The sequence below is a fragment of the Zalophus californianus genome, chromosome 2 (genome assembly GCF_009762305.2).
Source record: "Zalophus californianus isolate mZalCal1 chromosome 2, mZalCal1.pri.v2, whole genome shotgun sequence".
Classification (NCBI taxonomy): Eukaryota; Metazoa; Chordata; class Mammalia; order Carnivora; family Otariidae; genus Zalophus; species Zalophus californianus.
The window spans coordinates 11897664-11925455 of record NC_045596.1 but is presented as its reverse complement, the minus strand read 5'-3'; the positions used below and the strand labels follow the sequence as shown (position 1 = coordinate 11925455).

Genomic DNA, 27792 nt, shown 5'->3' with positions numbered 1-27792 from the left:
TAAACAGGCTGAGACAAGGAGGAGAGATGCAATTACAGACAGGAGGGAAGTCCGGTTTGGGGACAAGAAAGACTGTCTTGTGTCAAAGTGCAAGGGAGAAGCAAAAGCAAAGACGGTGTGTGAATAGCAGCGCTGGAAATCTACAAAGATTGGGAACATGGATAGGGGGAGAAAGGAGTCAGTTTAGATGGTTCTGGAACACATGCAGGGCTTCTTAACATTTGTGGGGTCTTCTTTAGTACAGCAGATGGTAAAGCACCCCAACTCTGGTTGTAAAAACTCCCACTTACTAGCTTTGTGACCTTGAGGAAGTGATTTAACCTTGTCAAGCCTCAGTTTCCTTGTCTGCAAAATGAGGATAGTGATAACTCTATGGATATTAAATCATTCACCAGGGGCGCCTGGGTGGCTCAGTCGTTAAGCGTCTGCCTTCAGCTCAGGTCATGATCCCCACGTCGGGCTCCTTGCTCCAGGGGAAGCCTGCTTCTCCCTCTCCCACTCCCCCTGCTTGTGTTCCCTCTCTTGCTGTGTGTCTGTCAAATAAATAAATAAAATCTTTAAAAAATAATAATAATAAATAAATAAATCATTCACCAAACATTTCTAACAGTGCCCACTTGATGATAAGAACTCAGTAAATACTAGCTATGGTCATGATGATGGTGATGATAATGAAGGTAGCAGATGACAGTGGGCAAGGGAGTTAGTTTCTCTCTCCTGCCAGAGCACCAGGTTGGGGCCAGTGGGCCTGTGGATGCCACAAGGGTGGGGTAATGATGAGAGAGGAGGAACCTCTCGTCTCCTGCTCTAAGCAGGCCTGTGCCTTCTAAGAGCAGTGTCTGAGATCCTCTTTAGATATTCATGGGGTTATGTTATGTGTGTATATGTTATACACAGTAATCATCAAGCTGCACAGTTTTCCTACTTTAGGGCAAATATTTGGTCAAGTGCCCACAAAAATTGAGTAGAGGCACTGTCAGGAGGGCCTCACCTAGAGATGAGAGCCATTGGAATAAGGGAGAAAGAGCTCTGGACTCGGCTGCACCTTTGAGGAATGGCTCTTCCACCCTCGGGCAATCTCTTTTCCTCTGTGGAGATTTACAGGCCCTACGGGAAGGGAGACAGCTCCCACTGCCTGTTTCTGGCTGCTGGGGCATCAGAATCAGTGAGTTTTCATGTCTGAACCTCCCTCACTTGCTTTATGTAAGAAAGGGAATAAGGAGAACAGAGAAGTGTCTGTGACAAGCTTTAGGTTTTGTTTTTGTCTTCTGGAAATGTTTTGTGACGGGTCAAATTACCACACATATATGATATGTGCATATGTTTATGTGTGTGCATATTTCTCTTTTTCTGATTCTAAATGTAATGCGTGCTCATTAGAGAACCTCTGGAAAATACAAAAGCCAAAAGTCAAAAACAGGAATCACCGATAAGACCATTACCCAGAGACCATTGCTCTGCCTTTGGGTTTATTACGTTTCCTTTCATTCATTTACAATATGTATGTCATTCAAATACACAAACATAATAGAATTTGTTAAATTTGTATTATATTTTAGAAGTTTTATATCATATTTCTTGTATTTATTGTTGACATTTTCCTATGTGATTAAATGCTCTTTGAAAACATTTTAGTTACATACAGCGGAATTAACTCTTTTTGAGTTCTGAGTGTTGGCAAATGCATACATTGGGTCACCACCACAGTCAGGATACAGAACAGTTTCTCACTCCCCAAAAATTCCCTCACACTGCCCCGTTGTAGTTACCACTCCCCCTAGTCCTAATCCCTGGCAACCACTGATCTGTTCTCCATTCCTACAGTTTTGCCTTTTCCAGAATGTTATAGAAGTTGAATAATACAGTATGTAGCCTATGGGTCTATCTTCTTTTATTAGCAGAGTGCATCTGAGTGTTACTCATGTTGCTGCATATACCAATAGCTGGTTACTTTCTATTGCTAAATATATAGAGAGTGTTGCTGAGTATTGTATAGGTGTACCACAGTTAGTTCATCCATTCACCAGTTGAAGGACATTTGGGTTTAGTAAACATGACTTTTACCTGTTGAATGATATTCTATTCTACAGATATACCAAACCATATGAAGACAGTTCCCTATTATTGGACACGGTGAGTTTCTTCCCCCCTCCCCATTACATATAACCATTAAATGAACAACTTTTTTTTTAAATTAAATTATTTATTTATTTGACAGAGAGAGTGGGGGGAGGGGCAGAGGGAAAGGAAGAGGGAGAAGCAGACTCCCCTCTGAGCAGGTAGCCTGAGGCGGGGCTCAATCCCAGGACCCCAAGATCATGACTGGAGCCAAAGTCAGACATTTAACTGACCGAGCCACCCAGGTGCTCCTAAATGAACATCTTTATATGTAAATCTTTGCATGCCAATATATATGTATACATTTATATAGTGTATATATATCTTAAGCTATCAATAAGCATGCAGTGTGCCCCGCTGAGGATAAAGGAAAATACAGAAAAAATACAGAATTTAGTTCTGTTAGAATTTCCTAAAAATATTTTTTATACATCAATAGTCTGGATCTCAATGCTTTGTACCATTATGAAATAAGAAGCTAATAACTCGCTTTAATTCTAATGCGGCAATTTTAACCTGTTCAACAGGACTAGATGAATTTCTTGTCTCTGAAATCTGGAGCATGTGTATCATTGAAAACTCCTCTCAGGACATTGTTTTCCCAGCAGGAAGCTTCATTAGACAGTGGAATCACCTGGTATGCACAGAACAAGAATGATGAATGTGCAAAGGGCAGGCTGCAGGGCTGGTGGGTGGTTAGGGCTGCACAGAGGAGTTTCCAGTGACATTTGAACAGCTGAAGCCAGAGCCACTGGAATTCCTTCCTAAGAAAGGAATGATATGGCTGGCACCATGTTCTGCCCAGAGAGGTGGGACTTCTCTTTGAGTAGATGCTGCTGCCCTGCAAATCAAAAAGGAAATAAAGAAAATTTCAGTATTGGCGTCTGGCGCCTACTTTCAAAAATATGCATACACGCACACTGCAAAAAAATGAAATAGTACAGAAAGTATAAAGTGAAAAGTAAAAGTGCCTTAGACTCCCCATTCTTTTTTTTCCCTAAGATTTTATTTATTTATAAAGAGAGAGAGCAAGCATGAGTGGGGGGAGGAGGAGAGGGAGAAGCAGACTCCCTGCTGAGCGGGGATCCCAATGTGGGGCTTGATCCCAGGGTCCTGGGATCATGACCCGAGCCAAAGGCAGATGCTTCACCGACTGAGCCACCCAGGCGCTCCATAGACTCCCCATTCTTGCTTTCCACAGAGAATTATTGTTGACGGTTTGAGTTGGCTTTCGAGGAAGGACACCTATGTTTACGTTGTGCACACACCTACACACACCTTCACACACCCTTTTACAAGCACAAATGAAATCTGCAACCTTTTTCAACATCAGATTTTGGACATATATCCTTATTGAACATATTAGTTACTTCATTCTTCCTCATGGATGAATTCTTACTGTATGGATATACCATAAAGCTAGCCAACCTCCGTACTGATGGACATTGTATCACTGGAGTTTAACTAGTAAGGAAAAACCTATCTTGACGTTAAGACACCAAGAGAGGCCTGGCCAAAAAAATGGACTCTGACCATAGCAAATAGAGTCTGACCACTGACTGGACTTTTTAAAATGGAAATTACTGAATTTTCAAAACCAATTAAAAGATACATTTTTTAAAATCATGAAACAATCTAACGTTGGCTTGGAAATTTATCCCATGGTTTTGGACTCCATTTGATTGCTGGTCACCCTTTTTTTGCTAATGATTATTGCAGCATTATTTACAATTGCCAAGTTAGAGAAACAACCTAAATGTCCATTCATAGACAAATGGATAAGGAGGAGGTGGTACACACACACAAACAGACACACACAGGAATATTACACAGCCATAAAAAGGGATGAGATTTTTTTTTTTTTTATCATTTGCAACAACAGAGATGGACCTAGACGGTCTTATCCTAAGTGAAATAAGTCAGACTAAGAAAGACAAATACCATATGATTCACTCATATGTAAAATCTAAAAGAAAAAAACAAATAAAAAGTGGAATCAGACCTGTAAATACAGAGAACAAACTGATGGTTGCCAGATGGGAGGGAGGATGGGCAAAATGGATGCAGGGGGTGGAAGATACAGGCTTCCAGTTAGGGCATGAAAAAGTCACAAGAAAATAAAGGCACAGCATAGGGCATATAGTCAATGATACCATAACAGACTTGGGCGCCTGGGTGGCTCAGTCATTAAGCATCTGCCTTTGGCTCAGGTCATGATCCCAGGGTTCTGGGATCGAGTCCCGCATCAGGCTCCCTGCTCAGCGGGAAGCCTGCTTTTCCCTCTCCCACTCCCCCTGCCTGTGTCCCCTCTCTCACTGTGTCTCTCTCTGTCAAATAAATAAAATCTTAAAAAAAAAAAAAGATACTGTAATAGACTTATTTGTTAACAGATAGTAGCTACACTTGTGAGCACAGCATAATATATAAACCTGTTGAACGACTATGTTGTACACTGGAAACTAATGTAACATTGTGTGTCAACTACACTCAAATAAAAACAAAATAAAGGAGGGGCACCTGGGTGGCTCAGCCCATTAAGAGGCTGCCTTTGGTTCAGGTCATGGTCTCAAGGTCCTGGGATCCAGCCCCATGTTGGGCTCCCTGCTCAGCGGGGAGTCTGCTTCTCCCTCTACTCCTCCCCGCCCCCATGCTCTCTCTCTCTCTCTTTCTCTCTCTCTCTCAAATAAATAAATAAAATCTTAAATAAAATAAGAATCTTAAGCAGCCCACACATTTGTACTAGGGCTCCTCCTGCTGGACATTTTCTACAATTGCACTTCTGATTCAGATAATCTCAAGACTTGGTTTACTCAAAACTGATTTTTTTTTTGCTTTAAGATAATTAACGAATATAAGGTATAGTTATGCTTATTCTTTTTAAAAAAGATTTTTTAAATATTTATTTATTTATTTATTTTAGAGAGAGAGCACGGAGGTGCAGAAGGAGAGGGAGAAGAGAGCACACTCCCTCCTGAGCACGGAGCCCAACACAGGGCTCCATCTTACAACACTGAGATCATGACCTGAGCTGAAATCAAGAGTTGGACACTAACAAACTGAGCCATCCAGGCATACCTATGCTTATTCTTTTCGAAAAATAAAATATTACAGAACAAAATACAGTTATACTGAGTGTCTCCATCCTTTTCCAGTTCTCGCTCCCTTTCCTAAAAGTAATCACTTAGACCAATTTGGAGTTCATGTCCTTAGACCTATTTCATCATTGCTGTCCATTATCATGCACAAATAGAAACATACAGTTTTGTTTTCCTTTGCTTTTCATGACTGGGTTCATGTTCTAGGCCTTTACTTGTCACATTTTAACATAAACTGCTTATATGAGGTTGTGCTTGAGGGCAGCTTTCATGCAAAGAAAAAGACACTATTTGCAATTACTTTGGCTTAAAAAAATTAATTCTAGCTATTAAACTTATAAATTCAAAAACTTTATTTCCCCATACATTTCTCTATTTATGAATCATATTTTTCTATTTAAAAACCTAGGGGGGTGCCTGGCTGGCTCAGTTGGTAGAGCATGGCTAAAAATTTAGTAAAATCTAAGTACTTATGTTATTGAAATATAACTTTCTTTTTTTTTTTTTTTTTAAGATTTTATTTATTTATTTGAAAGAGAGAGAGAATGAGAGATAGAGAGCACGAGAGGGAAGAGGGTCAGAGGGAGAAGCAGACTCCCCGCTGAGCAGGGAGCCCGATGTGGGACTCGATCCCGGGACTCCAGGATCATGACCTGAGCCGAAGGCAGTCGCTTAACCAACTGAGCCACCCAGGCGCCCGAAATATAACTTTCAACAAAAAAATCCCAATCTGATATGTTTGGAATCACAGGGCTATTCCAACAGCTATTTTTATATGTTAAATTCTGTAAAATGTTGCAAATAAATTAAATACCAAAAAATGTAAGTTGTTCCTAAACTTACCACAGAACTATTAATAACATGAGTTGGACTTATATAAACAGCTGTTTGTTCCATTCTAAACCTTTGCAGATTAAAAGTCCTTTACTCCATTATCCCTAAGCAAGTGGAGCTTAGAATTCCCACTTCTGTGTCCTGGGGTGTGTTGGGGGGAGGAGGGACAACTCATTTTGGACAGAGAATTCAGACCAAAATAAGAGATTTGATGTTTCTCCTTGACCCTGACTGACAAAGTGAGTCCTTATTTTAATAACATAAGTACTTCTGTTTTCTCATATCCTCGCCAATCCGGTAGATTATCATGGTACTGAATTTTTGGCCAAAACTAGAGCCTATAAGCCTTTAAGTTTGTTTTCTACATATTTTTCACTTGAATTGTTCATGAGAATTTTTCCATTGCTGTATGATTATTCCTACCCCTGTCCCCCACCCCAATTTTATGGAAATATAATCCATATACAATATCTACATTATATTCCATCCAGTAAATGTAATCCTTCGATGTAACCACTCACTTCTCATTGGATATCTAGGTCCATCTCCCAATGCTTACACTTTGGATTCAGTATTATAAAGAATGCTTTGATAAACATCTTTGAGCATATAGGCTGCACTCGCATTCTGAATCGTTTCTTTAGAAGAGGGTACAAGAAGTACCCTAAGGTCTGACTTAGGCCAAAGATTGTGAATATTTTTGTAATTTCTGATACATATTGTCAAATTGTGCTCCCAAAGCGATTTATAAACTTGCAATAGCATCAAGCATTGAGTAATAATTTTTAAAATATTTTTTCGCTATTTTTGGCTAAGGTATGTCCAAGATGTTGAGGTGAAAATTGCACCTCATTAAATTTGTATCTCATTGTTACTAGAAAGATGAAATCATTCTCCATATTTGCCACTTGGGGATCATCTCCTGCAAATCATCCATCAATATTCTTAGCTAAGTTGTTTAAAAAAGAGATCAGTAAAATTCCTTCCAGGGCAAAGAAAGTGGAAGAAAACCTGGCAAAGAGTGAAAGAGGGTTTTCTTCTTGGGGCACCTGGGTGGCTCAGTCGTTAAGCGTCTGCCTTCGGCTCAGGTCATGATCCCGGGAGTCCTGCGATCGAGCCCCGCATCGGGCTCCCTGCTCAGCGGGAAGCCTGCTTCTCCCTCTCCCACCCCCCCTGCTTGTGTTCTCTCTCTGGCTGTGTCTTTCTCTGTCAAATAAATAAGTAAAATCTTTAAAAAAAAAAAAAAAAAGAAAGAAAGAAAGAGGGTTTTCTTCTTGACATTCAGTGGAATGGGGGAAGAACTGTCATACATAAATCTTTTCAACAATCGCTGGAAGAATGCCCAAAGTAAAGAGCAGATCAGGTACTTTAAATCCCTTCCTTATCCGCTGTGCTGTGAGCCACAGTGACGTTTTGAGGCAGTGTGGTTTGGTGGGGAAAGCAAGGACTTGACACACAAACTTGGGTTCTGTTTCTGGCTCTAGCCAGTCCTGAGTGACTTCAAGAGATCACTTCACCCCTTCGGCATCACTGACGGGGATCGAGTTGCCCACCTTCCTGGCAAGAAACAAGAGGATGACTCCGGGACTGCCGGGCTGGAAGCCTGACACACCGGAAGTCCCCGGAAAGTTTTGGCGACAGGTAGGGAGAGACACCCTCATTCACCTGACACCTCCTGCAGTACAGGAGGTAAACTGAGGCACAGGGGGCCAGGGTGGCACCACCTGCCTGTTTCAGGAATGGCCGTGTAGGGTGCCATGGGTATGATCTCTATCTGTATAAAGTTGACAGATGGCTTAAGGAGACAAGGAGTAAAATCATAAAGACCTAAGTTATGCTGTAACACTATGGATATCTACCTCTCCGGGCTTTTTGAAGTCCTCAGCTCACTGGATTGCCTACCTATTAAATCCTCTCAACAACCTTATTCTGTGCTTTCTCCACCTAAGTGAGCCATTGGTTTCCGTTTCTTGCAATCAAAATCTGGAATATATATATACAATATATATACCACCAGACCCGTCTCCAACTCCTGTAGGACATTTGTCATTCCTTTCGACTGCCTGGCCGAATTGAGACACTCTTTGTCTCAAATCCAAATGCCTCCTCAGAGTAGAAACCAATCATTTGTTCATTCACTCATTCATTTATTCATTCCTTCATTCCTAAGCATCTACCCGGTTGCAGGCTCCATGCTAATCTCCTGGGACACATCCATCACTGAACAAAACAGGTAAAAGTTCTTGTCTTTCTGGGGCTTACGTTCTAACATGTGGGAGACAGGCAGTAAAGAATAAACTTATTGAGCAAAGAAGTTGGAAGACGAGAAACACTATAAAAAGGTAATATAGGACACCATGAGGGGTTTCACAGAGGCATCTACGGTGCAGGCTGTAATTTCAAATACTGAGGTCACCATAACTTCACAGAGGTGAGATAGGAGCTAATACAGTCGGTGGGAGAGTTAGCCACACGAATAGCTAGGGGAAGGACTTCCAGGCAGAATGAACAGTGCAGGCAAAGGCCCAGGGGCAAGAACATGCCTGGCGTGTTCCAGGAGGCCACGGTGGCTGAGGCGCTGAAAGGGGAAAGGAGCAGGAAAGAAGATGGAGAGAAATGGGTCAGGGCAGGCTGTTTGGCTCTGACTCTGAGAGGGAAGCGGGACCGACTGCAGAGTTGTGAGCAGACGAGTCACAGGACTCAGTGGTTTAAGAACTACACTCTATGTGTATGTTTGGAAGTTTCCCTAATAAACAGTTAAAATAAAAGGCTGACTCTAGCATCTGGGTTGCAAAGAAGCCATGAGGGATGGGACAAAGTGGAAGCAAGGAGACTCATTAGGACCCGCTCAGTAATCCAGGGGGGCGATGACCAGGCTGCTTCCAGTAGGTGACTGCATATTCCTTCCTTCTCTCTCTTTCTCTGTCTGTCTGTCTCTAATGGACTAGTTATAAACATGAACAAAATATTCTACGTAATACACACAGCACAGTGTCTGGCATGCAGCCCTGATTAATATTCTTCCCCTTGTAGATGGAAGAATGGATCCTATGGAGCTTAGGGAGCACCCACCATATGCCCACCCACTGCAGCATGACAGGCTCTGCTCTGCCAACTCAGCAGTAGGTCAGCCCACTTGGGCATGTGGTCTCCAAACCTGCACCGACCTAGCAGCTCAGAGAGACTGAGAAGCGCAGAAGCACAAACCTTACTCAGCAGCCAGATTATTTTAGGGCGTGGGTGTTAAATCATACTGCAGTTCATCGGCATTCTGTCAATGGTAAGGCCTTGGTTATCGGGGAGGCAAGGAGGTTGGGTCAGACATTTACTTACGAATTCAAAGCACAGTCAGGATGGGTGCTGTGGTCCACGCACTTGAAGAGCTTCACTGGTCTACGGAATGAAAAGAGAATATTTAAGGGATTATTTAAATGACTCTCACTCATCAAACATTTTATGGTGTGCCTACAAAGTACTGGGGATACAAAGTCTCTGACCTTGAAAAACACACAAACTATTTCTTTTTTTCTTTTAAAGACTTTATTTATTTATTTATTTATTTGAGAGAGCACAAGCAGGGGGAGCGGCAGGCAGAGGGAGAAGCAGGCTTCCCACTGAGCAAGGAGCCCGATGAAGGGCTCGATCCCAGGACCCTGGGATCATGACCCAAGCCGAAGGCAGACATTTAACCAACTGAGCCACCCAGGTGCTCCCACACAAACTATTTCTTTTAAGAAATATTGGCTAGCATTTATTGAGCACTTACTATGTACCAAGAAATCTGATTATGTTTACACAGACCATGTCTTTGAATCTTCTCAACAACCAAATGGAGCGGGTATTACCATCTCCAATTTAGAGCTGAGAAAGCTGATCAGAGTCACTTGTCCAAGTACACACAGTAGCCGTTGTGGAGCTGAACTTGAACCTTGCAGGCTCACACCAGAGCCCAAGCATGGAACCACTTCTGTAAGGATGGACAGGCTTGCTTGGAAAATCCTCCTGATGAGGTCTTTGGCCAGAAAGTTGGACTTGAAGCACATGGGTGATGGCGAGTGCCCAGGCTTCAGCAAAGAAGCTACCCAGTAGAGGGAGGAGATGCAGAGTCCCAGGAGGGCAGGGAAAGCAGAAGAGAGAGAGGAGCCAGGTAGCTGCGGCACACTGAGCACTAAGGAGGAGGCAGGTCAACAGTCGCTTTCTCCTGGCCAGGTGCTGGAAGGGACTTTGGAAAAACAGGAAATGCGTTGTTCGCTTTACTGCTCCCCAGGACTTGCCTACTCTCCGGTAGAGTCTATACTACGCAGATACTCGTTATGAGAATAGTTTGTTGTTGCTGTTTTCTGCCCCCGACCCCCAAAGTCATTGAGTTCATGGAGTCTGGCTCAGTACAGAGCTCACAGAAATCAACCAGGAGGCAAGAAAGGCTCTGAAAAGATAAGAGCTGGCCAAAATGTGCAAGAATCTTGGGGAGAACTGACAGCCACAGGACAGAGGACCATGTCACTTGAATTGTGTGGGGCAAGAGGTTGTTAGGGGAGGAGGTTGGTGTGTTAACCTTGGTCCCTCTCCCATGGTAAACCTTTCCTTATCTCCTCTGCACTCCCAGGAACAATACAAAATCCCAGCTGAACACCGGCGCCCAATGGGCAGTAAAGAAGTGGGAGAAGGAGAGCTGAGCCGGGCTTGCAAGGGAAGAGCCCCGAAGGGCAGTGCAGGTGGGGACAACACTAGAGCAAGTGAAAGCAGGCTGAGTCCCCTAGGACAGCCATGAGTGGGGAAGGACACCTTGAGCTCTGGCTTGGGTCACCACACGTGGCCTGACGACTTACAAAGATAGCCTCCTCAAGGGAGTTCCTGGGCCAAAGTAAAGTGGTCCTAAATGTGGAATTTTTAGGCACAATTTTCTCCATCATTGAGCTGCTTTAGCAAAGACCTGCCTTTTAAGGCAAATTTATGAAAATCTGGTGCTTTCTTGTTGTGATGAGCATCGGGTGTTGTACTGAAATGTGGAATCACTATACTGTTCGCCTCAAACTAATATTGCACTGTATGTTAACTAACTGGAATTTGAATAAAGTCTTAAAAAATAAAATATAACCTGGTGCTTTAAGAAAGGAAGGGTCCTAGAGTAGAAAGAAAAGAGCACCCTTCAAAGTCATACAATGCTGGATTCAAAACTCAGCTCTGTCACTGAGTGGTGACCTTGGAAAACTTATTTAATCTCTCTGACCCTTAATTTACCCATCTACAGAAAAGGGATATTTATATAAAGCTTAATAACAGACACAAGGAATCTAAGACAAGTCTAGAGAGAGGTTAGTGTTGTGGGCAGGCAGGAAGGCTGAAAGGGAGGATGAGGGGAGACTCTGAGCTGCTGGTTATGTTGTTGTGTGTTGAACTTGGGAAAATTCATCCAACTGTGTACTTATGGTTGGTGCATTTTCCTGTACATGGTCTATAGTTTCCAAAAACAGTATTTGGTTTGTCTTTTTTTTTTTTTTTTAAGATTTTTATTTATTTATTTGACAGAGAGAGAGAGAATACAAGCAGGGGGAGTGGGAGAGGGAGAAGCAGGCTTCCTGTGGAGCAGGGAGCCCGATGTGGGACTCGATCCCAGGACCCTGAGATCGTGGCCTGAGCCGAAGGCAGACACTTAACCAACTGAGCCACCCAGGCGCCTGCTTTGTTTTATTTTTAATAGAGGGTGGTAACACCTCACTTTTGAGCTTCCTGGGAGCATTAACAGTAACAGAGCATTACACTGGTACAACATCAAGCTGTGGAAAACAGCTTCGAGGGGCTTTGTCTGGCAAAACGGGGGAGCAACCCATATTTCCAGTGGGCTTTGCTCAGCTGGGAGGATTATCCAGCCCACAGAGCTCATGAGAAGGCATAGTGCGGCAGAGCCAGCTGGATGGTCATGGGGGCTGCACAAGACTGCAGATGGAACTTCCACTCTGCTGTACCCACGAATTTTCACGAAGGTGACCAAGTCCTTGCAATGTTGTACCTCCACCCTGAGGAACCAAGCAGGGCTGCAGACTTAGGCATTGAGGCGGAGAAAAGCAGGAAGCAGCAAGGTAAGGAGTTCCCAGTGCAGGGGAGGGTTTTCAATGGTACTTAGGGATTCAGCCTAACTTATCTAAATTTCCAAGAATCAGGGGCACTGGGGTGGCTGAGGGTGTGACTCTTGGTTTCAGCTCAGGTGGTGATCTCAGGGTCATGAGATGGAGCCCAGCGTGGAGCTCCTCACTCAGCATGGAGTCTGCTTGAGATTCTCCGTCTCCTTCTGCCTCTCGCCCCCACTTGCACACATGCGCGCTCTCTCTCCAAAATAAATAAAATCTTAAATTTCCAAGAATCAGGAAAGCCTGCAGGTAACACCTGATTATAAGTACATAAAGTACTTAGCCCAAAATGTGCTCCATCAATGGTAGCTGGTATTATTTTCCTATTGGTCTACTGTTAAGATGCATTTCTCTGTGAGAATCTCAAACAAACACACCCTAGCACCTATCTTGGGCAAGGATCCGTGGCATCCAAAGATGCAGGGACCACAGTGCCTGTTTCCACGTTACTCATCTGCCAGAAGCAAGGGAGGGGAAGCAGGACATGCACAAATGAAAAAGGGTTTCTATTTGTCTTTGTAGCATCTTTTAAAGAGGACTCTGGACAAAAGTTAGGTGGGACCCAGGCAGAGCCCTGGCCAGAAGGGACTCCCAGCCCTCACACCCAGTGACAGCCCAGAAGGCACAATCCTGTGGCCCTTAGAGCTGATCCTAGCAGAACACATTCAACAGCCCCGTGCCCTCCAAAATCACTGCTCCACCTTTGAAATTGCACACTGATTATGATATACCACCTACAGGTGATCGTTAATATAGCTGTACTGAAAACCCATTTTCTTCAGTCTCTCTTCCAGGATTTTCACAGTGCCTTCTCCACAGGACTCCCTAAAATATAAAAACATAAATATAATTAAAGGAGGAGGAAAAAAGGAAGCTGTTTCGGGGTGAATTAAAATTTCCCACGGCCACGTGCTTCTCGGGTTATTCTCCTCTCTGAGGAAATACCCGAAAGTAACCCCAAAACTGCCGCTTGTGGGGAACCCGCGGTACCCCAGGAGACCGTGCGCTGAGCTCCAAAATTTGCGGGTCCAGCGCACTGGGAGGGCCTGGGCTGGCGCATGCGCAGTGAGCCGCCCCCCGCCCCCCGCAACGCACCTCAGTGATGCGCCCCAGGCCCGCACAGTGCTGCCAACGTGCTCACCCTACAGTGTGTGTCAGGTTAGGCTTTAAATGAAAACAAGAACATACAAGTCAAAAATTAGCAAAAAATGCAAATAAACACAAGGAAAAAGAAATCACCCCAATCGCTTATCACTAGGGCCAAGTGCTGCTAACATTTTGGTGTATATCCTTCTAAACGTTTGAAATACATTCATTCCCACGAGACTTTTAAACTATAATAGGCTTCTGCTGTCCGATGCATTTCGTATTCTGCTTTGGCACAAGTGTACTTCTATATACGTCTCTGCCGTTATTTTTAAATTCCTGCATGGTCTCCCTTACATAATCAGAACATGATTCATAAAACCCGTCCCCTCTTGTTGATGATCAAGTTTGATTCCTATATTTTGATGTCACACTAAAACTAACCTTGTTGGAGCTTCATTTTCAAACACATCCTTTAATTCTTTGTTTCCTTAGCATAAATTCCTGGAAGTAGGTTTTTGGCACTAAGGTTTTGAATGCAATTTAAGGCTCCTTGATAGCGTCAAAGCACAAAAATTCAACTGAGTAAATCTGAAAATCTAACTGGCTTTATTCAACGATTCAGGAATAGACCGGCATCCCTTCTAGTAAACAGGCAAGCGCTCTGAGAAGTCTTTGCAAATGTAAGGCTTTGTATCCTTAGGAGGGTGTGACAAGGAAGTTATTAGCAAAAGAAAAGAAAGGATTATTTCAGGCCAGGTCATCTTCTCTTTGGGGGGAAGGGAGAGGCAAGGATTTAGTGTGCCGATGACCTCACTGTGGCTGATCAGGAAATTTCAGATTGACTGTTGAAAGGTCACATTTCTGGGAGAGGTTGAAACTTGGTTTGCTATTGTGGGGAGAACTGACTCCATTTGGGACCCACTGTTACTTTTTTGTTGTTATGGAAGTAGATTTGATACACAAGGTTACATTATTAACTGGGCCTGTTGTTTCTTTTCCAACAAGAGGCAGTGCCAAATTGCACCCTCGGCTGCCCACCCCATTACCGTGTGAGCGTTCATTTCCCCACACTCTCCTCCACTGGGAGTCCTGCCCTCCTGTGGCCATAATTCAGCAGGGGCAAACAGCACGGATACAATACCGCCAGCTACGGCAAGTAGGCATGGCATTCATATCACCGGCAGCCGTGCCTCGGTTTACCCGGAATGAAAAGAGAAACAGCCTCCCCACTGTAACACTAAGAGAGAGGAAGTACACAGAGTGGAAATGAGTGACTGGAGGAAGTTTCCACAAATGAAATGGAATTCTAGGCATTACAGGACTGATGAGGGCAAGGGGTTAAGTGACATCATGTTTTAGAACCTAGCCAAAATCTGGGATGAAGTCCTTCTCCAGGACAAGCTCACTACTGAGGATTTTTAGAAAGCAGTGATATGGAGGTTTCAGGACATGTGGATATATAGAGGTCAATGGATTATTTTACTATTTTTTTTTTATAATGGCAGCTAAAACAATGCTAACCACAATCAGGTATCAGCCATATTGTTTTTAGCTCTTTGTCTATAAGTTTTTTTTTTTTCCCCCTAAAATCTGAGCAGTTCAAGACCCTCACTTCCTTAGCTCATGATTCGTAACTCCCCTCTGGCACTAACGTACAACCACATGCTCTGGGCCCTTTTATCAACTTGCCTGTAGCAGAAGTGTTGGTCTAAGATAACATTGAATTGCAATTTCCTTATCTCACTAAAGATAGGTTCAAAGGGCAAGCTGCCTCTGGTAGAAACGTTAAAATAACAAGCACGCACAATTTCTAGACAAAGAGCAAATTCCCACAGAAATAAGAAAAATAATATACACTGTTTTTTATGCAACATAAGTATAATTTGTCTTCCGGGAAGAGAAATGCAGATCCTGGTATTACTATGTAGTAAGTCATTTGCAAATTTAATCTCTTGTTTAAGAGACAGGAAAAAATAATCCCTCATTATATGGTGAGTCTTAGAGGACTCTAGGGGCCTGAAATGGGGAAGTTGCAAAGATTCTCCCAGAACACACTCATTGGGGTTGGCAATACTTTTCTTTTTTTTTAATATTTTATTTATTTATTTGACAGAGAGAGAGACAGTGAGAGAGGGAACACAAGCAGGGGGAGTGGGAGAGGGAGAAGCAGGCTTCCCGCCGAGCAGAGAGCCCGATGTGGGGCTCGATCCGAGGAACCTGGGATCATGACCTGAACCGAAGGCAGGCGTTTAATGACTGAGCCACCCAGGTGCCCCTGGCAACACTTTTCAACAATGCTCTGAAGAGCAAGGCCCCAGCTGGCCTCTAAAGCCTGATGTGGCTGTACCTGAACCAGGCTGGGCCTTCTTGGCTTGTCTCTGAATCATCTGGGTTTACGTTTCTTACTTCCGTCTTCAACAGCAATGCTCCACACCGATGAGAAGAATGAAATAAGTCAATCAGAGAAAGACATGTATCATATTACCTCACTGATATGAGGAATTCTTAATCTCAGGAACAAACTGAGTGTTACTGGAGTGGTGGGGGGTGGGAGGGATGGGGTGGCTGGGTGATAGACATTGGGGAGGGTATGTGCTACGGTGAGCGCTGTGAATTGTGCAAGACTGATGAATCACAGATCTGTACTTCTGAAACAAATAACGCAACATATTTTAAGGAAAAAGAAAAAGAAGAAGATAGCAGGAGAGGAAGAATGAAGGGGAGTAAGTCAGAGGGGGAGACGAACCATGAGAGAGGATGGACTCTGAAAAACAAACTGAGGGTTCTAGAGGGGAGGAGGGTAGGGGGATGGGTTAGCCTGGTGATGGGTATTAAAGAGGGCACGTTCTGCGTGGAGCACTGGGTGTTATGCACAAACAATGCATCATGGAACACTACATCAAAAACAAATGATGTAATATATGGTGATTAACATAACAATAAAAAAATTTAAAAAAATTAAAAAAAAAGAATGAGGTCAGACTTGCATTTATACAAACTCAAGTGGTTTTCCAGAAAATATGGATTTTTTTTTTAAAAGATTTTATTTATTTGACAGAGAGACAGCAAGAGAGGGAACACAAGCAGGGGGAGTGGGAGAGGGAGAAGCAGGCCTCCCGTGGAGCAGGGAGCCCGATGCGGGGCTCGATCCCAGGACCCTGGGACCATGACCTGAGCTGAAGGCCAGATGCTTAACGACTGAGCCACCCAGGTGCCCCAGAAAATACGGATCTTAACAGTTTCCTTGGCCCGTTATCTGAGACCCAGTTGTGGAAATGGTTGTTCTCTGAGAATAAAGTCTTCATTACATAGTCCTTGGGTCAATTCTGAGAACTCCTGTTGGGGGCTTTCAAACAACTGGGGGAAAAACTGGCTTTGACCCACACAAATGCAGAAGGAATTCTCCTATTCAGTGCTGCCCAGGTAGCTCAGAAAGGAACACCATTTTCCTTGGCTGAGAATAGTACTGAATAAAGGAGGTCCTCTCTCTGGGCTCAGGACTGCTTAGTGGCATTTCCAAAAAGTCAAGACTTTGTCTTTCTTTACCCATGACATTAGAAACAGAGAACACTGTTGTTTCCCCAAAAATGAAAATGTAAAACGGGCTTGATTATATCATATTCAAGAGAAGTGTGTTTGTACAATTACCATCATCAGTAATACCTTGACTTACACTTCCGGTCTTCTGATTTCATGCATAACCCAGATCTCAATTCGTGTGGTTTTATCCTTCTGGAAATAGGGAATTTCAAAATCTGTAAAAAAACTGAGAAAGAGGAAAGACACTTTTTTAAAAAGATTTTTATTTATTTACTGAGAGAGCACAAGCATGCAAGCAGGGGGAGGGGCAAAAGAAGAGGGAGAGAAAGAATCTCAAGTAGACTCCACGCTGAGTGGGGAGCCAGATGCTGGACTCGATCTCACGACCCTGAGATCATGACCTGAGCCGAAATCAAGAGTTGGACGCTTAGCTGACTGAGCCACCCAGGTGCCCCGACATTTCTTAAAGTCCTAAAGCAATAGGATACTTTTCCCATTTCACTGTTAGTTGATTTACACATTACTTTTGTTGGAAAGCTTTCAGGGTGTTCTGTGGGGGTATTTTTGGCTTTTATTTTTAGGTTATTTATTTCATTCATGCATTCATCAGCTATTATGACAGAGATGTATAGACATGGCTCTGACCTCCAGTCATTCAATTGTCTTTGCTTTACCTGAACTTAAAAAAGGAAGCCTTATGCTGGTGATTAAGACAGTTTTCTTAAGCTTCCATTTGAAAAAACTAAATAAACATCTTGGCGTTCTTTGTTGCATTTGTTTATGCTGGTGTTCTTACCCTTTAACAGGATAGGCTCCTGATGGCTTTGAACTATTCAGCATGACATAGATCACCCCAGAACTGTCCTTTGAATACTGTAAGAAGAAACAAGTATTTTGATTAAGTTAACACATGTCATTTTTCAGCTATGAAATGAGCAATTTTTTTTATAAATTGACATTCCTCAGTGTGAGCAAAGATGTACTAAATTTGATATTTCATACAGCTGGTAGGGATGCAAATGGCATCTCTTGGAAAGCAGATTGCTTTGAAATGTCAAAAACTCATAGACTCTGTGATTCCATAGCTGGGAATCTACTCTAGGAAAACCATGTGAAATGATCAGTTTCCAGCATTGTATCAGCTGGAATACACTAAAGTATGCTGCCAAACAACCTCAAAATCACAGTGGCTTTAAACAACAAAGATTTATTTCATGCTCACTCTACATCTTTATCACAAGTCCACTGGGGTTTTGTCCCCTATGTCCTCGCTCTGGGACATAAGCTGATGAAGAGTCCATATCTGCAAAGTCATTGATTGTCAGGGAAGGGAGAAGGGGACAGTGCAAATCACAGACTAGTTCTGAGACATTTCCACCCAGAAATCATACACACTCCCTCTCACATCTCATTGGCAAGTCACAAGCAAGTAACGTCAACAAGGCAGGGGAATGCAAACCATGTATGCAGAAGATGAACCAGACATTTTGTAAACAGCTCCAAGGACCATCACAAGCATTGTGCACAAAGGTGTGTACTGCAGCATTGTTTGTAAGCCATCTAAAATAGTCAACAACAAAGGAATGGCAAGTAACTGATAGTACGTAAGTGTCTGAAATATTAGCCCGCCATTAATAAAACTGTGCAAAAGATTTGCAAACAGAGAGGAAGTATGTATATGTAAAGCAAAGTGCAATATTAGGAAGATAGAGCAGGTGCTCTACTATGTTAAAAATAATTCCCAGACCTTAGTCACCCCCCAAAATTCCCAAGGAAGAGATAGGTCCAGCGAAGTTCCCAAATCTCCATTTCAGAATACTACTAGAACATACAATTTCCCTGATAAAAGATTTATACTGGAGTGAGGTGGGGGGCTGGGAAGGCAGGTGGCACTGAGAAAGCCATGACTGGACTTAGTGATGCCCAATGCCAGCGGCAGCAAAGCAACAATACACTTGAGACGTGAGTGTCAGGCATGTCTCAGGGTTCCAAATAGTCAGTGCTAACGGTCATGGTCAAATCCACAAATGCCAAGGTCTGGTGACCATAATGCTGAAGGGGTTGCCTTCAGGCAACAGGCATATACATGATTAATTTTCTTATCTGTATTTTCTATTATTTGTCACTTTTTTATCCTGAGCAGCTACCACATTGGTAAGGAAAAAAAAATGAAAAAAAAAATGCAGCAGATACAATGAGGCTATATGATGTAGTGGTTGAAAAATTTGTTGTCTGGCTCCTCCACTTATTTGCTCTGGAATAAGGCTGCTTAATAAGTTGAATAGAAAGAAAATACATAAATAAAAAAAAATAAGTCTGCTTAAGTTTCTTGATCTCTTTATGCCTCATTTTTCCTATCTGTAAAACAGGGGTCATAAGGGTCCCTGACCTCATAGGATTGTTGTAAAGATTAAATCATTTAAAATAATAATTATTGGGGTGCCTGGGTGGCTCAGATGGTTAAGCATCTGCCTTCAGCTCAGGTCATGATCCCAGGGTCCTGGGATCAAGACCTACATCGGGCTCCTGGCTCAGCAGGGAGCCTGTTTCCCCCTCTCCCTCTGCCTCTCCCCCTGCTCATGCTCTCACTCTCTCTCTGTATCTCTGTGTCTCAAATGAATAAATAAAATATTTAAAAAATAAAAAATAAATAAATAAATAAAATAAAATAATAATTATTGGGACACCTGGGTGGCTTAGTCAGTTAAGCATCCGACTCTTGGTTTCAGCTCAGGTCATGATCTCAGGGTCGTGGGATCGAGCCCTGTGCCAGGCTCCCGGTGCTCAGTACAGAGTCTGCTTGAGATTCTCACCCTCTGCCCCTGCCCCCACTTGTGTGCATGCTCTCTCTCTCTCTTTCTCTCTAAAATAAATACATTTTAAAAATCATTAAAAAATAAATAAAAATAAAACAAAATAATAATTATCAACATGTATTGAATATTCTCTGCTACAGTTCCGACCCTCTCCTCACACTCAACTACCTCTCCTTGTGCACAGACTATCCAGCACATTCTAAGGGCTCCTAAAGTGTCCCTGAGTTGCAGCTATGATCCCACATTCAGGTGATGATGCCCCCATAGCCTCCATGAGGGGCTCTGGCAGCCCGGTGCTCACTGAGTGGAATATCCACTGGAAATGGAGCCAACGGGTAGTGAGCGTAAATGCGGTGCTCCCATGGGATCAGCAGGAGAGCTCAGCAATAAACAGTGCCTTCTGCCTGGTGCCGGCCCTCTGTCCTGCTCCAGACTGCAGCGTGGAGGAGGATTTAACCAGTCATCTCACTCTGATCAACAAGGGACCCAGTGGACACCCAGGGATCCAGGATGGGACAAAAAGGGACATGGACAGCCCTGAGAGGGAGCTGCTGGCGGTGGGTGGCAGGACCCTAAAGTCCACTGGCCTCCGAGTCAATACAGCTAACATTTAATAGACTGTCATCATCTCTGGTGGCAGTATTCTCTGAGGAATAGACCTTCGGTAAGGGGCCGTTTCTGTGTCTCCAGTTTATCTTCCCCTCACCTGTCACCATCCACCTCCTATCACCTCCTCTATCATGAATAGCAGGCTTGGGGACATTTCTGACCCCAACAGCTGGATCTCAGGTGTCCCAAGGTCTCACATAAAACAGGTCACCCCATTTTACATAGCAATCAAAATCGCATTGATTCGAAATACTGAGAGCAGCCACAACATGATAGTATAGCGACTATTTAATATCCTCATCTATACCAACATTCACTGAATGTGTTTGCTTGCTGTGCTAAGTATTTAGGCTACCTAAGTCCTCACACCTTTATGGAGCAGACGGAGTGAATCATAATGTGGCAAACGTGGACACAAAGAGAGGCTCAGAGACATTAAGTCATGACCCGATGGCCCCGTCTCTGAACCCCTGCCTTATGTTCATGGGTCCCACATGTGCTAGCCTCCCAGCCGGCCTTCCCAAGCTCACCTGCACAGACGCCCTTTTCCAGAAAGAATCCACGGGTTGTTTTCACAATCTTCTGATGGAGGGCAGGACTGGTAATCAAGTCCTAAGGGGAAAATAGACAGACATTGTTTCATTTCAAACATTTTATCAGAGAAGAATTGATTTAAAACATTTGCTGACTCCACAAAATCTATTTAGCCTGTGTTTACAAGTTTGATGTTCACAGTTCTGCCTACCTGACCCACAAAGAACCCAATCTGTGATAGGAAGACAGGTGTCATTCTGCTTTGCACAAATGTGAGGAAGGCAGAGACCCAAGCAGTTGGCTGCCAACCACCAAGCGTCAGCATGTTAGCTCGGCTTTTTCTTTACTGAGGGTTCAGTGAAGTGATTTAAAAAAAAAAAAGTCGGGCACCTGGGTGGCTCAGTCATTAAGTGTCTGCCTTCGGCTCAGGTCATGATCCCAGGGTCCTGGGATCAAGTCCCGCATCAGGCTACTTGCTCGGCAAGAAGCCTGCTTCTTGAACCTCTCCCACTACCCCTGCTTGTGTTCCTGCTCTCACTGTCTCTCTCTCTGTCAAATAAATAAATAAAATCTTAAAAAAAAAAAGTCTTTGCTCTGTTGAGTGAAGTGCCTTCTCCAGTTAGACCCGGTCTTAGAAGTAAATACAACAAAACACCAAGACAGTGATAGTCTTTAACCAGAAAACAGAAATTTTATGACATTTAAAATATATAAAGTGTTAAAAGGTATTACATTTTATAAAAATTCTAATGACAGGGGTGCCTGGGTGGTTCAGTCGGTTAAGCGTCTGCCTTTGGCTCAGGTCATGATCTCAAGGTCCTAGGATCAAGGCCCACATCAGGCTCGCTGCTCAGTGGGGAGCCTGCTTCTCCCTCTCCCTCTGCTGCTCTCCCTGCTTGTGCTCTCTGTCTCTCTCAAATAAATAAATAAAATCTTTAATAAATAAATAAATATAAAATTAAAATTCTAATGACAGAATTCAGCAGGCATATAATGGGATTGCTCCCCCATTTACTCTATAAAAAAGGAGAAAGTACTCATTGACAAGTCCTTCCAGAGAGAACCAAACAGGGCAAAATGTGTACTTCTGAAGGGAAATATGGGGAGTTTCCATGCCCCCTCAGGGCCCATCATTCTCCCACCTTCCCAGTGTTCACCAACTCAGAGGCCCTCTGAACCCCACCCCGTAGATTTCATTAGGCAGACATGATTGAGTAAATCATGGCCTTGATGATTAACTCAATCTCCAGCCCCTCTTTCCTTCCTGGAGGACAGGGATGGGGCCAAAAGCTCACAGGCTCTAATCCGGTTTTCCTTGGTCTTTCTGGTGACCAGCCCCCATGTGAAGCTATCTAGGAACCTCCAACCACTAGTCATGTCATTATCACACAAAAGACATTCTTATTACTCTTCATATTCCCAGGGTCTTAGGAGCTGTGTGTCAGGACCTGGGGACAACAACCGAATATTTGTGATTATACCATACTCTCCCTTCCTTCACATTCTTTTTCTCACACTCCACACATCCGTGCTGCAGGATAATCAAACAGACTTCCCGGTCACTGTCTATTGGATGAACGGCCACGTCCATTGACCTGGACCCTGAAATTTTCCCATTTCCCTCCCAGTGAAAGCCCCGTGCCGTCTGGCCCTCCTTTATTCCTCTGGCCTCATCGCCTACTACTTTGCTCTTTACTTGCTGCTGTCCTTGCTGTTCCTTAAATATTCCAGACATACTTCCACCTCAGGGCCTTTGCACTGGCTGTTCCCGCTCTCAGGAAATTCTCTTCCTCAACTCCTTCAGATCTTTGCTCAAATAGCCGCTCAGCAAGGCTTTCTCTGGACACTAATGTAAACCTGCAACACTGTCCTCCCTCTTCCTTCCCCTTCCAGCACTTCCTACCCTCTTTCCTGTTTTGTTTCTCTCTGTAGCCCATGTAATCTTAGGGCAGACTGTTTGACTCACCTGTGTCTTGTCTTATCTCCCCATCTATAATGTAAGGATGGGGTATTATTTTCCTGTTTTATTCTCTGCTGTGTTCCCACCGCCTAGAGGCACAGAGTAGGCACTTCTAGTTGGATAAATGAATGAATGGAGGACAATACACAGAAATGACCTTAGGCTAACTTTTAAAGTGATTCCAATACCCAGGCAGGAAGAATCTCCAGTTTTCATGAAGGGAATACCTCCTCCTACCTCCTCTCCTGCTCACCCTTCAAGACTCATTGAAAACCAAGAGCTGCTGGGAAGCTTCCCAGATACCCTGGTCTAGGCTGGTGTCTGTGCTACTGCTTAGGACCTGGGCTTTCCTGCATCAGAGCACAGCATGGAAGGAAATGCCCCTCACAAAGCTATAAGCCCGCTGAGGATGGCAACTGCTCTAGCTCCAGCTCTCAGAAGGATGTGTTTGGATGCATGAGGAGAGTTTTTATTACAACCAGGCCAGCCCTTGTGACTTTCACTGTGATTTTAATCGCAAAATATCTTCTGGTACTTGGAGTGGCATTTAAGAGCACAGGCTTCAGAATTCATCTGAAGAAGATTAACTCCTGGCTCAACTCCGTCAACTGATTTAACCTCCCCAAACTTCAGTTTCCCCTTCTGGAACATGAGAATCGTGAGGCCAGGTCGGGCAGGGCTGGGAGCACGTGCTCTGGAGTCAGACAGTCTGACTCTGCCGCTTCCGAGCTGTTCACTCCTCAGGAAGTTTCTTAACCTTGCTGTGCCTCAGTTTCCTTATTTATCACAACAGAGATTAGGAGAGGACCTATCCCTTGGTGCTGCTGCAGAGATTAAATTAGTTAATATGTATCAATTATGCTTAAAGAGTACCCAGCAAAAGATAAGTGCTTTCTCTCTATTATTGTTATCATTAATTATTATTATTACCACCTACCTCAGAGTCTTTGGGGGGAATCAAATGAGACAAATGCATAGGAAAGCATTTAGCACAAATGGCAAATGCACAGTATTGACTTAACTAGGAGCTCTTACTTTCCTTGTGATTTGTCCGGGAGTCTTACCGGAGGCATTTTCCTGTCGACACCAGCTCAGAAAATCACCAATCGTCCTGTACAGAACATTGCACAGAGGTATCAAGCGATGGGCATTCTCTGAATAGCTAGTGACAAGGAGGTGGTTGTTTTCCCAGAACAGGGACTAAGGAAAAACAAACACAAAATTAACATGAAAATGAAATCAAAGCAGATTTTTTTTTCAGCCAGGCAGTCCATATTTATTCAACTCTGACTTCTCTGACAACAACCGAACTTTCTTTTTCTTTGTCTTTGTTTATCCATTCAGAGAGTGCCATGATCTCTCCTCCCATCGTTCCAAGGGTCATGCACAGGTTAACAAAGTACTTTCTCAGTAGTAAATATATATATTTATCCCAGGATTTAAAAAGAGATCAAAGGACGTGGGTTCGAATCCTCACTCTGTCATACACTAGATGTGTGATCCTGAGCAAGGCATGTCATAGCCCTGTGCCTCAGTTTCCACATCTGGAAAATGGGGAGCTTGAACCCTTTCTCTTCTTCCACAGCTGTGTTCAGGATACATCACCACAAAAAGCACTTTGGAGAGTGTAAAATGCCTCAGAAATATGTTACTTTTGGGGTGCCTGGGTGGCTCAGTCGTTAAGCATCTGCCTTTGGCTCAGGTCATGATCCCAGGGTCCTGGGATCGAGCCCCGCATTGGGCTCCCTGCCCCACGGGAAGCCTGCTTCTCCCTCTCCTACTCCCCCTGCTTGTGTTCCCTCTCTCGCTGTGTCTCTCTCTGTCAAATAAATAAATAAAATCTTTAAAAAAAAATGTTACTTTTATACTGTACTTTACAGTTTCCACTATAATGCTACAGTGTTTTCAGACAACGGTAAATATAAATAACAATATCCCTCCCATGATCTCATCAGACCCTCAGTGGTCCAACTGGGCTATGCCTAGACTGGAAGCTTCTCAAGGGTTGGGGCTGTTTTGTTCCCCATTGCAAGCATCCTCAAGCCTTAGCACAAGGTCCAAAATGTGGAAGTAACTATTTACTGAGTTCATCAACTAGCACCAAAATCTATGAAAGAAGAGAACAACATTTAGGGTTTCTCTTTTTACTGGCAGGAAGCAGCAAGTTGCAAAATGCAACATATCCTTAAAAATCATTATTTTCAATCTATTATATCTCTGAACCTTCCAGCTCCATTTACAAATTTAAAACAACAATGTTAAGATTTTTTCCTTTGTAAACATCAATGTTACCTGAATTCACAATGAAAAATCGGGTTAAGAATTATGTTGTCGAGAAACAAAACAAAGCATCTGACTTTCTTTAAACTCAAGGTATTGTTCTAAGCAAGCATTTTATGTAGATTTTCTCATTTGTTTTCATTTTATTAGAACTCAGAACACAGACATGTAGTTTCCTTAAAGAAACTGGTACTGAATAGACAGAACCTTCAGGTCCCTTAAAAGGAGGGATTGGTCTTCTGGGAGGATACTGAGGTTAAGGGTCTTCTGAGTCACCCAAAAGTTCAGGCCTTTGGGGCCAGTTAGGACACAAATTATTCAGAATTGGCTAGGGGCAGAGGCCCAGGGGAAAGCTGTGGCAAGGTCTTAACATAGTGATTCCCCACACAGACTTGTTGATTTAGGAAAGTTCCTTCTGCCCAGACAGGCAGGAGACCCAGAATTACCACTGAAGACAAAGATGCCTTCCCACCAGAGACCTCAGGTGAGTTTGCTGCTTGATTTTTTGGGGAGACTGCAACAGGTGCCCGCAGGGTCGCAGACACCTGGCCCATGCACCATCTATCTCTATAGAGACGGAGAGGAATGTTTTACCTTGTCTCTGGGAATGGAATGTCTGGAGAGGTTAATGAAAAGGTCGTAGTCGGAGGGAAATACGAACAGGGCTCCTTGTCCAGCACCACTTTAAAGGCTTCCCAGATAGCTGTGCAGTTCTTGTCCCTATGCAGCAGCACACATTAAAAAAAGAAAAACAAACCACATCATGAGATGTTGTGAATTACTGCCATTTCTCTCTAAGTACTCCAACAGCTTTCCACACAATTTTGCCATTTATCAACTCTGCAGAACGAGGCACAAAAAGGACAGCAAATTCTCCTGTCTCGTGCATTAAGCCCCATTTAGAAGAGGAGAAGAAAAAAACCTAGGTGATGGATTTGGAAATCTGACAGTGGAAATGGCTCTCAGATGGTACGACACACATTTTTCAGAGCTAAGGAAGAGAGTCTTGTCCCGGGCTCCCAGAGATGAGCAGGAAAGGCACTTTCCTGGAGGATGACAATTCCAATAAACCAGGCAGGCTCCCGACTCCAGGGGCCTCTCCACTGAGACTTAAGGTCCACTTTCCCTGGGGCCATGTGTGGTCAGGCCAGTGGACGAGACCTTGTAAAACCAGGAATGAGAGCTGGGTGTTGAGAAAAGCTGTTTCGCCTCCTGCGAATGTTAGTTAGGGCTAAGGTTATCAGGGACCACAGTGAGAAGTTAAAAGGTATACACTCTCTTGTTCTCCAGCACGTTCATTTGTCAGCTTCACAGGTTCTGTAGAACTGCCCTGTTCCTGGGAAATGCCCACAGTTACTCAAGAGGGCAGCAGACGTTCTTGGGAAATTATGGAGTTAAGCAAACCCCTTGAATGCCATGCTCAAAAGATTATAAAAGTTCTACTAAGTTCCCGTGGCCAGCTTCTTATTTGTAGGGACCAACTGACCCAAATGTTGCTGGCTGGCAACCTGAAGCCACCTTTTGTGTTAGAGGAGTCAGTGCTTTAAGAACTATCTCCCTGGAGGCGCCTGGGTGGCTCAGTCGGTTAAGCGGCTGCCTTCAGCTAAGGTCATGATCCCAGGGTCCTGGGATCAAGCCCCAATGCTCGGTGGGAGGTCTGCTTCTCCCTCTCCCTCTTTCTCTGCTTCTCCCCCTGCTTGTGAACTTTTTCTCTTTCTCTGTCAAATAAATAAATAAAATCTTAAAAAAAAAAAAGAACTATCTCCCTGTCTCCGTACTTGCTGAAAGTAGTAAAAACCATTTGCTCATGCCAAAAGATTTGGGCTCATCTATTCGCTGACGCAGCTCATGCTGTCACTCTTTGCGTTAGGTGACACTGAGGCAGACAGGATGCCCTCCGGTGACAGCCACAACTCTTCAAGTCCATCCTAGCTTTCCAAAAACATTTCCCAAGGCATTTGTAACTGTTTATTTCTTGTGTGGGGCAGTGGGTAATATGGGTGTTCCTTATATTATTCTCTGCTCTTTTTATTTGTCTGAAATGAATCAGAAAGAAAAAAAACTGGCACAAGAAAAAAACATTATGAAAACAGAAAAAGTAGGTCCAAAGAAGGAACAAAAATTAGTTAAGAAGCACTGTGCTGGTAAGAGAGACTCAAACTCATAAAGTCCTCTAGGTTTCAGAGGATCTGAAATTTGAATTCCGGAAGTCCCTGGATTCACAAATTTCCAGGTCAGCCTTCCCGGGTCTGACCATTCTGGCTAAGCATATACTTGCTGGCTGTCATCCAAACTCACCTCTACGTACTCCTTGCCTCTAGGTTGACGGCCCACAGCCTCCTTCACTTACACACACACACACACACTCACACACACACACACTCTCCTCACCCCTAGACTTCTCACCCTCTGCACTTGGGTCCCGGGACCTTTAGAAGCCCCACCTTCCCCCGCGCACACCTCTCGGGTCGAGATCCTCCACTCCCTCCAACCCCTACCCTTTAGTCTCCATCTGCCCCTCCCGACACCCTCCTCCCTTCTAGACCTCCCCGCTTCCCCCGCCCAGCTCACCGCTGGTCTGGATTCAGGAGGGCGACGTACTCCGCGCATCGGCCCAGGATGATGCTCTGTTGGTGTGGTGTGGTGCCCTCCCCGCGCCACCGGGCGCCCCCAGCGCCGGCAGCGCCCGCGACCAGCTGCAGCAGGAGCAGCGGCGAGGGCGTGAGCCCCTGGGCTGTCATCGCTGGCGACTTTGTCCCTCCAGCTCCGTGCCTTCTGACTCCCTTCTC

At 44.0% G+C, this 27792-nt stretch overlaps 1 protein-coding gene across 1 annotated transcript; it reads right to left on the bottom strand.

Moving 5' to 3' along the window:
* Nucleotides 1-2256: 2256 nt before the first annotated feature.
* Nucleotides 2257-27792, bottom strand: BST1 (bone marrow stromal cell antigen 1). The gene is given in 12 exon segments (XM_027599287.2): nucleotides 2257-2882; nucleotides 2884-2959; nucleotides 9381-9440; nucleotides 12914-13000; nucleotides 16938-17030; nucleotides 17601-17677; nucleotides 20760-20791; nucleotides 20794-20841; nucleotides 23788-23923; nucleotides 25598-25662; nucleotides 25665-25723; nucleotides 27575-27792. Coding segments are annotated over 12 exon segments (1050 nt in total). The 5' UTR covers nucleotides 27745-27792; the 3' UTR covers nucleotides 2257-2735.